At 56.5% G+C, this 9,055-nt stretch overlaps 1 protein-coding gene across 1 annotated transcript in view; it reads left to right on the forward strand.

Moving 5' to 3' along the window:
* The window catches only part of PES1 (pescadillo ribosomal biogenesis factor 1), a 16,362-nt gene extending 8,928 nt beyond the window's left edge, over positions 1-7,434 (forward strand). The window contains exons 6-15 of the mRNA XM_019643182.1: positions 52-141; positions 2,714-2,830; positions 2,947-3,021; positions 3,248-3,334; positions 3,503-3,633; positions 4,021-4,146; positions 4,281-4,465; positions 4,912-5,075; positions 5,195-5,356; positions 6,536-7,434. Of these exons, the coding sequence (XP_019498727.1) occupies positions 52-141; positions 2,714-2,830; positions 2,947-3,021; positions 3,248-3,334; positions 3,503-3,633; positions 4,021-4,146; positions 4,281-4,465; positions 4,912-5,075; positions 5,195-5,356; positions 6,536-6,619 (1,221 nt within the window). The 3' untranslated portion in view covers positions 6,620-7,434. The remainder of the gene's footprint in view (positions 1-51; positions 142-2,713; positions 2,831-2,946; positions 3,022-3,247; positions 3,335-3,502; positions 3,634-4,020; positions 4,147-4,280; positions 4,466-4,911; positions 5,076-5,194; positions 5,357-6,535) is intronic.
* The last annotated feature ends 1,621 nt before the right edge of the window (positions 7,435-9,055 follow it).

Consider the following 9,055-nt stretch of genomic DNA (forward strand, 5'->3'; position numbering starts at 1 on the left):
CCCCACCCCCGTCCTCTTGGTTTTTACGTGCTGTCCCCTCCTTTCCCCTAGGTCTTCCTGTCCATCAAAGGTATTTACTACCAGGCTGAGGTGCTGGGGCAGCCCATTGTGTGGATCACTCCCTATGCTTTCTCCCACGACGTGAGTGTGCCCATGGGAAGGGCTTGTGCTGGGCCATTGCTCCCTCTGGCTCCATAGGGGCATGAGCAAAGCGGGGCGGGGAGTTTACTGTCCTGGGGAGTCCAGCGTGTGTTGGGTTCCTAACTGTTGGTGGGGGTGTGAGGTCAGGTGGGGAACGTGCTGCACAATAAGAGCTTGAGCCAGCTTGGCTCCAGTACCCCCAGCTGGGTGACCTTGAACATGTTTCTTCACCTCTGTACTTCAATTTATGGTGTGCTTCCACTTTCTAAGCATCATTGTGAGAATTTAAGAAAAAAACTGTTCAAAGTGCCTGGTGCTTGGCCCTTTGGGGTTGCTGAATGAATAGTGAGCGGCTGTGGAGTTCTGAACAGAGACCAAGTCCAGCCCTACCTTCAGACCCACTGGGGTCCTCATGCTGCTGTGTCGCTGGCAGCTGCCAGATCTTGGCCAAGCTGCTTTGCTTAACCCCTCAGCTTCCCCCATTCCCATCACCCCCATAGGGCTGGAGGGCTGGGGGATTGGGGAGGGTGAATGCAAGGGAACCATTTAGCACATGGCACTACTTATTTGGTTTTTTAGACTGGGAATTTTTGGCAGGGATCCATGGAGAGAAATCCTGGTTTTGCCTCCTTATGGGGCATCATTAGCCTCTAGTTCCCACCCACATGGTCTCAGCCAGGCTTGCCACCTTGTCATTCTGTGGGCCTGCATTTGGCACAGCTTCCTGCTGATGCACTGAGTGGGAACTGGTGCCTTCAGTGGAGGCACATGTGCCAGCCTGGCTGGGCATTGGGTTTGCTGACCAGGTCATCAGGTGCTCCGCGGTGAGCTGGGGGTCTGGGCTCCTCTCCTTTACCCTGAGCTGGTGGGGATTTGAAGGCCAGAACCACTGACTGTGGAGCAGCGGTGATGTTTGGTGGCAGGCTGTAGTCTGTCTGGGCGAGAGGCAGGCGTAGTCTCTGTTCCCACTCCCTGGGACAGGCATGTGTGCCAGAGCCCGTGGCTCTTCCTCTTCCCCATTCTGTTTCCTCCTATCCTCCTCCTTTCTTCCTGCCTTCCCTCCTTCCTCTCTAGCCCTCCCGCTCCTTCCTTCTCTCTGATGTCCCACCCCCGTGCTGCTCAGACTGGTCTTTGTGTGTCCTCCCGGGTGGTGAATAGGGCCCTTTGGAGGCCAGCCTCCACACAGCTGGCCTGGGGGAAGGGAATGGCCACCCATTCTTTCTTCCTCCCTGGCCAGCTCACTACTTCTACTTCCTCTCAGCAGGACGGGGGACGGGGGACTGGTCCGGGTTGTAGCTGAGGCTCTGATGTGCCCCATCCTCCTGAGCAGCCAGTGCTGGGCTTCCCAGAGTAGGACCAGGCAGGTGGGGGCCCTTTCAGCGCTGGGCTGCAGGAAATGGCGTTGGTGCTCAGATACTTGCTAGGCCCATTAAGATCCCTGGCAGAGGCTTTCGGAAGGACAGAGGTGTGTGAGTGGGGGGACAGACAGTGTACGTCTTGGCCCTATGCACCTACAGCCCAGGTCACTGCCTGATGATAGGGTGGAGAAACAGTTCAGAGTCATAGGTCTGCCCAGGACAAAAGGGACATTGTGATCACCACCAATTTGGACATTGCTCGGCATAGCTTCCTGTCCAGGTCCTGGGGGTCAGCGGGACTGGGCTAGCCTCCCTAGTTGGGGCGGGCGGGGGTGGGGCAGGCAGTGCTTCTCAAGAGTTGAAGTGCTTTGCTCTAGGTCTCAGATCCTTGCTGTGTTTTGCTGTATTAACTCTTCAGGGTCAAAGATGAACCCTTCCATGTCCCCTGCTTGCTGGGTTGGCAGCTTGAGGGTGGCTCTGCCTTTGCCCCAAGCAGGCAGGCTTTCTGCCCGCCATTTCTCCAGAGCTCCCTAGGGCTGAGTCAGGCAGCTGTCCCAGCCTATCTCTGGCTTGGGCCCTAGGCCTGGTCACTGAATTCCTGAGTGTCCATCACCAAGGGCCCTGCCAAGGCTTGGGGGCACTGAGTGCCATCCACGTACTACCCTCGCTGGGCAGACTGCTCCAGGGCCTCCTCTCCCAGCTGGGCCAGTGATGGTTCTGGGCTCTGGGAGTCCTGTTCCCCCAACCAGGTGTTCATAGGGTAGCCCTGGAGAAGACATTAAATGAAGATGATCGGATGAATAATGGAGAAGGCATGAGCTCTGACCAGCTTGGGCAGGGAAAGTGGCCTCTGCAGGGGCAGAAGTCTGAGCTGGGACATGGAAGACGAGGGGAGAGCTGGGGCAGGAAAAGGAAGGTGCCTGCCATTCCTGGGAACAGTATGACAAAGGCATCCCTTTGTTCACTCCTAGCTTCTCCTTTATGGCTGGGGGATCTGGTACTGGCTTGCAGGACACCCTTAACTCTTAGGACCCCTGTCCAGAGCCTCACTGGTGCCCAGAATGTTTCTGGATCGGGACACGTTACACAGCCGCTTCCCGTGGGGCAGAGCTCCGAAGGCAGGGCCACCTTGGAAGAGCTGGTCCTTGGGCAGGCAGCCCCTCGCCCCATGTAGCTTGCCTCCACCCTGCTGAAGCACCTCTTGTGCCCCCCAGCACCCAACAGATGTGGACTACAGGGTCATGGCCACCTTCACTGAGTTCTATACCACCCTGCTGGGCTTCGTCAACTTCCGCCTCTACCAATCACTCAACCTGCACTACCCACCCAAGGTAGGACACCAGCCCAGCGCCACCTCCTCACTGTGTATGGGCCACAGCCCTTCTCTCCCCACGAGGAAGTGGGGGCTGTGGGCATCCTATCCCTCTGACCTTCCCCTGCCTCCCAGCTCGAGAGTCAGCCCTACATACAGGCAAAGGCCCATGAGGACAGCTACGCGTTGGACTCTGAGAACTCTATGGAGGTGAGAGGGGCTTCCAGAGCATCGGCCCTGCATCACCAAGAAGGGTGGTCCTTAGTCCAGGAGTGGGGGTGGTCATGGCTACATATGTGGTCTCGGGGCTTCCCTCAGAACCCAAAACCACTGATGTCCTAGAACTGTCACTGCTACCCCTCCCCACCGTGGCCACACCCCCAGGTAAGACCCCACACCTGCAAGCAGACCCCGCAGCCCTGCTTCTTTTCTGTAGAAACTGGCGGCCCTTAGTGCCAGCCTGGCCCGCACGGTGGTGCCTGCAGAGGAGGAGGCTGAGGTGGACGAGTTTCCTGCCGATGGGGTGAGAACTGCGCTGCCTTCCAGGAGTGCGCAGTGCAGGGAGCACTGGGATCAAGGGATCTAGAAGGAAGCTGGGTGTGGGTGTGGGGGGGATGTTCATCTCCAACCCTTGCCCTCCAGTGGGATTGTGGGCAGGCTTGATGGTGCAAAGCTGGCCCATTCTCGGCAGGAGATGATGGCGCAGGAGGAGGACCGCAGGAAGGAGCTGGAGGCGCAGGAGAAGCATAAGATGCTCTTTGAGGGCCTGAAGTTTTTCCTGAACCGTGAGGTGCCCCGCGAGGCCCTGGCTTTCGTCATCAGGTAGAGAGACCAGCAGCACTGGCTCTGCCACACTCTGCGGGGTCTTGCCCTGCACAGGGCCGCCCTGGACGCCCACCAGTAACATCAGGGTGCTGTCAGTATCCACTTCTTAGGGCTGTTGTGAGGATTCACCAAAATGGTGCATGGGAAGTGCTCAGCATGCCCCAAGCACACAGGAAGTGCTCATCAGAGGGCAGCTGGCATCACTTTCTCACCAGCTTAGGGCAGAAGGTCTCCACTGGGCCAGTACTGGATGTAGGCCAGACGGAGGATCCTGGAGTGGGGAGGGGACAGGTGTGTCCTAGGAGGGTGAGCTTGTGAGCTAGTGGGTCCCAGGGCAGGCACTTCATATCTGAGTACTTTTGTGGGCTCCCCCTGTGCCTGTAGGAGTTTTGGGGGGGATGTGTCCTGGGACAAGTCTCTGTGCATTGGGGCCACCTACGACGCCACAGACTCCTGCATCACCCACCAGATTGTCGACCGGCCCGGGCAGCAGACTCCTGTCATCGGCAGGTAGGCCCCCACAGCATTCTTTTCCCTCCGTCTGTTTGGGGTTCTGGGTTCAGAGGTCTGTCTCAAGGCCTCTGCGGATGCAGTGGGACCTCGGGCGGCCCTCATGACCTCTCTCTGCCTCCATTCTGTGCCAGGTACTACGTGCAGCCCCAGTGGGTGTTTGACTCTGTAAATGCCCGGCTCCTCCTCCCCGTGACAGACTACTTCCCTGGGGTGCAGCTGCCCCCACACCTTTCACCCTTCGTGTCAGAGAAGGAAGGAGATTACGTGCCCCCTGAGAAGCTGAAGTTGCTGGCCCTGCAGCGAGGAGAGCACCCAGGCGAGTGGGAGAAGCTGGGGTGGGCAGGCTCCTCCAGGCTGGCCTTGGCCCCTTGGCTTCAAAGGTGGCAAACTCCAGAGGACAGGGTAGCAGAGGCACAAAGCACTTTAAATCTATCTTTGGAGTAAGTCTGAGGAGAAGGGAACGTCTGTGTCTTACAATCAGGTGTTCCTGGAGTTTCAGAGTAACTGAGCGAGCAGAAGAATGGTCTAGAAGTTGTCATTGGCGTTTATATAGACGTAGAGCTCAGGAGTGGGGTCCTGGAGTTTCCTCTGAAGGCAGCTGGGGCTATGGGGGGAGGGCCAGAGAGGAGCACGGTTGGGACAGCCCAGCACTGTCTGTGGGATGTTTCCAGGGCCGAAGAAGGTGGTGCCTGGTGCCAGTTCTTGCCCTACCAGGGGAAGAGCAGGCTCCCAGGGCATTCAGAAGCCATCCGCTATTTATAGGAAATTGGAATGAATCTGAAGAGGAAGACGAGGAGGAAGACAATGATAGTGATGGTGATAAAGAGGGAGAAGATGAAAAGGAGGAAGAAGATGTGGAGGCTGGTTCGGAAAAGGAGGAAGAAGCCCGACTAACAGCCCTGGAGGAGCAGAGGATGGAGGGGAAGGTATTGGGGCGCAGCCTGGGAAGCAGCCTCCCTGGCATCTTGGTACCAGCCCTGGCCCGCCCTTTGCCAGGATTGGGTGTGGGGACTTGCATCCACAAGGGTCCACCCTGTTTTCGCAGAAGCCCAGGGTGATGGCAGGCACTGTGAAGCTGGAGGACAAGCAGCGGCTGGCCCAGGAGGAGGAGAGTGAGGCCAAGCGCCTCGCCATCATGATGATGAAGAAGCGGGAGAAGTACCTCTACAACAAGATCATGTTTGGCAAGAGGCGCAAAACCCGCGAGGTGAGTCCCTGCCACCCACCTGAGACTTCAGGTGTGGCCACTTGATGTAGCTGCACAGATGAACTTCGGGCCAGCTGGCTCTCTGGGCAGACTCCGGGCCCTCTTAGCCCTTTTCTGAGGTTGCCTGCCTAGCCCGGCTGCATCTTAGCATCAGCAGCTCTCAAATGGGTTTTCTTCAGGCTTCTGTCTCCTTCTAACTGTTTGTACTGCTGTTTCTGAGTCGGCTGGGGTTGGGACAGAGCAGTACCAGCAAACTCAGGGCCTGCTTTTATGAAGAGAGTCGGTCTGGGCACAGAGGCCTTTTTTAATGGAAACCTGCTTTTAATTAATAGAAGTGCCTAAAGCAGGAGGACTCATGGGAGGTTTGGGTTAAGCTTCTATTTTCTTTCCTCTTATTCACAAAGCCACATATACTTATTGTAGAAAAAAAAATTTAAGCAAAAATAAAAGTTCTGTGAACATCAGGACTTTTGGATATCGTGGAAGTGGCTCACAGTCCTGCCCTTGGGATGGTCAGTAGTAACAGCCCCCCAGGTTTCTTTTGTGCATATAATAACAGACCTTATTTTGGGGGTGTCACACTACATATAGATTGTTTTGCAGCGTGTTTTTCATTTAACCATTGCATAAACTTCATACCATATCTGACCTGTTCCCTGCTGATAGAATTAGATTGTTTTCCATTTTTAGTCATTCTTAGAAAATACCCTTGAGCTGTCTCTGTCTACCTTCCAATGCCTCTGCAGGGTTAATTCTTAGGAGTATAATTTCCAGGTTGAAAGGCGTACCTGTTTTGTAATAGGCATTGCCAGATAGATGGTTCTGGGAAAAAGACAATTCCAACTTGACCCTTCCCCAGCGGCTCCTGGTAAAGTTTTGAATGGCACCCAGCTTTCTCAAGAGGAGGAGACAAATGGGGCCGTTGCCTCCAGCTCTGGGATCCAGGGATCCTCCTAACTTGCTGTGGGCCCATAAAATAATAGGATTTTGAAGGCAAAGGTGAAGGCTTGTTTCCTCATCTGACATTGTTCTGATAGATTTGTTTTTCCCTGTTGTAATAATTGCCTCTTAATTTCTCTGGAAGCTCTGCTTTTAAGGGATGGCCTCAAGTAAAATGGGGCATCCCCTTCCCTGCTCATCTCCCCCATCACAGCTTGACCCTCCCCTTCCTCCTCACAGGCCAACAAACTAGCGGAGAAACGGAAAGCCCACGATGAGGCCGTGAGGTCTGAGAAGAAGGCCAAGAAGGCAAGGCCAGTGTGAGAAGTGGCGACCTGTTGATGGGCAAGTCCAGTTCCTGGCGGCTGGACTTGGCACGGGCAGGCCAGAGGACCCAAGCTGGCTGGCAGACCAGAGTCCCTTAATCTCTGCTGTTTTCATCCCTCTCCAACCCCGCCAGCCCCAGCTTCCTCTTATGCTCTCTGGCTGGGCCCGTGGGCAGGCCCGGCCTTCCTTGGATGAAGCTCTGCTTGTCCCTGGCAGAGAATAGGCCTCTGCCCAACCTGACTCTGTCTCCCAGGAGTCAACATTGAGGAGAGGGCGCCAACCAGCCCTTCACCGGCTGCTCCCATTCATCCTGGCTTTCTGTGCCCCCCCCGCCCCACACACATAGTTATACCCACGTTTCTCCCAGTTCTGTGAGTGGGGGTGGGGAGTGTAGGGAACCATTTGTTATTAAATGGCTGAAGTTTTGCAGCCAATTGAATTCTGTGTTCATGAGCATTCTTGGGGTTGGAGAAGGGCCACCTAGTGCCCTGTGCCCCAGGCTGAATCTGCCTGGGTGTTTACGAGAAGGGGCTGGTCACTGCTCAGAGCTCTCTGGATGTCCAAGGACCCCTTTGGGCCCAAGGATGCCAGAAGGTAGGTGCAGAGGTTTTGGGCTTGGGCTTTGAAGTCAGTCTGCCATTGGTTCACAATCCAGCCCAGGTACCTTTCCTCTGTGGACCTACTTTCTCCTGTGTAAATTGGGAGTAGAAATTCTGGAGCCTGCCTCTCAGGGATGTATGGAGTGTTCCATGATAATGTTAATGGAAACTCAGTAGTATGAGGTGTTTAATAAAGTGCTCAGTAAATACCAATTGTGATTGTCATCATTTCCTGCTTGAGTCAGCCCAGAAGATAAGAGCCAATGCCTGAAAAATCTGTGGGGCCTGAGTTGAGGGTACTGAGCTTTACCCTGTGTGTTCCTGGGCATAATCTCCGAGGAACCCCAAATGTGGATGTTGCCAGCAGCCTGACTTGTTACCTTTGCTGGGCTATCTTTACAGCGTCCCAACCGACCCTGGCAGTGCCCTTGCTGAGGCCCAGGGGAAACAAGCTCTTGCCTGGGGCTGCCAGTGCTTCATGGCACAGCCAGGGCCAGAATCTGGCTCAGGATGGTCACAGCCCCTCCCAGGTCAGGCAGGGAGTTTCTGAATACCCTTCCCCTAAAGTGCCCCAATGGGCTGAGTGCTGTCAGGAGCAGGGACCAGGGCAGGGAAGTATGGGTTTGGAGCTGGGCTCCACCTTCTCCAAAGTGAGGCCTTGGCCCTCTGCCCTTTTACCCTGCCCAGGCTCTAGAAGTTTTCTGGGCAGTGGTTACAGGCCCAACCTGTGCAGGGGGAAGGCAAGAGCTTGGACAGGCTCTGGCTGAGGGAGCGGAGAACCCAGGGCCCCTGTCTTGGCTTGTCATCACTGGGAGTGTAGGAAAGGGCTACATTCTACTCGCATGCTCATGGCAGTGGGGCAATGTTTCCAGAGGCAGGGATAGGGTCAGGGCCTCTGGAGCCAAAGCTTGCTGCCCTAGGTGGTAATGGGCCTGCCTGGGTGCATGCATGTGCCTCCCAGGGCTGTGGCAAGGGTGCCAAGGTAAGGCTGGAGAGCAGGTCCCATCAGATAAGGAAGTATCTGGCAGTCGTGCTGATGTTGAATTTTCCCCATTCCAGAGTCGCCCAGTTATGGCGGGGGCAGTTGGGCTCTGACGTGACCCATGCTCCACTGCTACTTTTGCACTGCCCACAGCTGGAGCTGAGCATTCCCGACTCCAGGCAGGCATTAGTCCCCATCTTTGGCCCTCTGGGGTGAAGGAGGGAGGCCCTGGAATGGAAAAAAGTGGATCCTGGATGAGACGCCAGCATCCTGATGGTGCTGTGCTCAGCCCTGATTGGTGCCTTGGAGAGATGGGGTCAGCTGAGACCTCCATGTGGCTGACCAGTTGGAGATGGGTCCCTTGCCTGAACTGCCCTGGGAAATTGTGGCACCCCACCCCCACCCCATCCATATTTCAGAAGCCAAAAACGTGTCCTCAGATTGCACTGACTGGAGCAGGGGGCCACACTTTCCACTGGATACTCTCGGGACTCCAGAACCCCCAATAAAAACCAACTAACCTAGCCGCCTCCTTTTCCCCCAGAGCTGGACTGCCCTCACCACCACCACGCCATCCCGTTTCCCAGGCACCCTCGAATCCCCTTCGGGGCCGGGAGCTCGGCCGAGCCTCAGGGTCCGGCGGCGGGACAATGGCCCCGTTGGCGCGTCGGAGACAAACGCGCCTTGTTGGGCCGCCGGCGGGGGCGCAGCGCAGCCCCGGACGCGCTGAATGCGGCTTCTGTGCGTCCCCGGCGCGCGGAGGGGCTGGGAGGGGCCGGGGGTACGGGGAGCCCATTGGCCGCGGCTCCGGGGGCCGGGCGAGGCTGGCGGCCGCACCTGGCCCAAGCCGGC

This window comes from Hipposideros armiger, unplaced genomic scaffold (assembly GCF_001890085.2).
Source record: "Hipposideros armiger isolate ML-2016 unplaced genomic scaffold, ASM189008v1 scaffold_75, whole genome shotgun sequence".
In the NCBI taxonomy this organism is placed as follows: domain Eukaryota; kingdom Metazoa; phylum Chordata; class Mammalia; order Chiroptera; family Hipposideridae; genus Hipposideros; species Hipposideros armiger.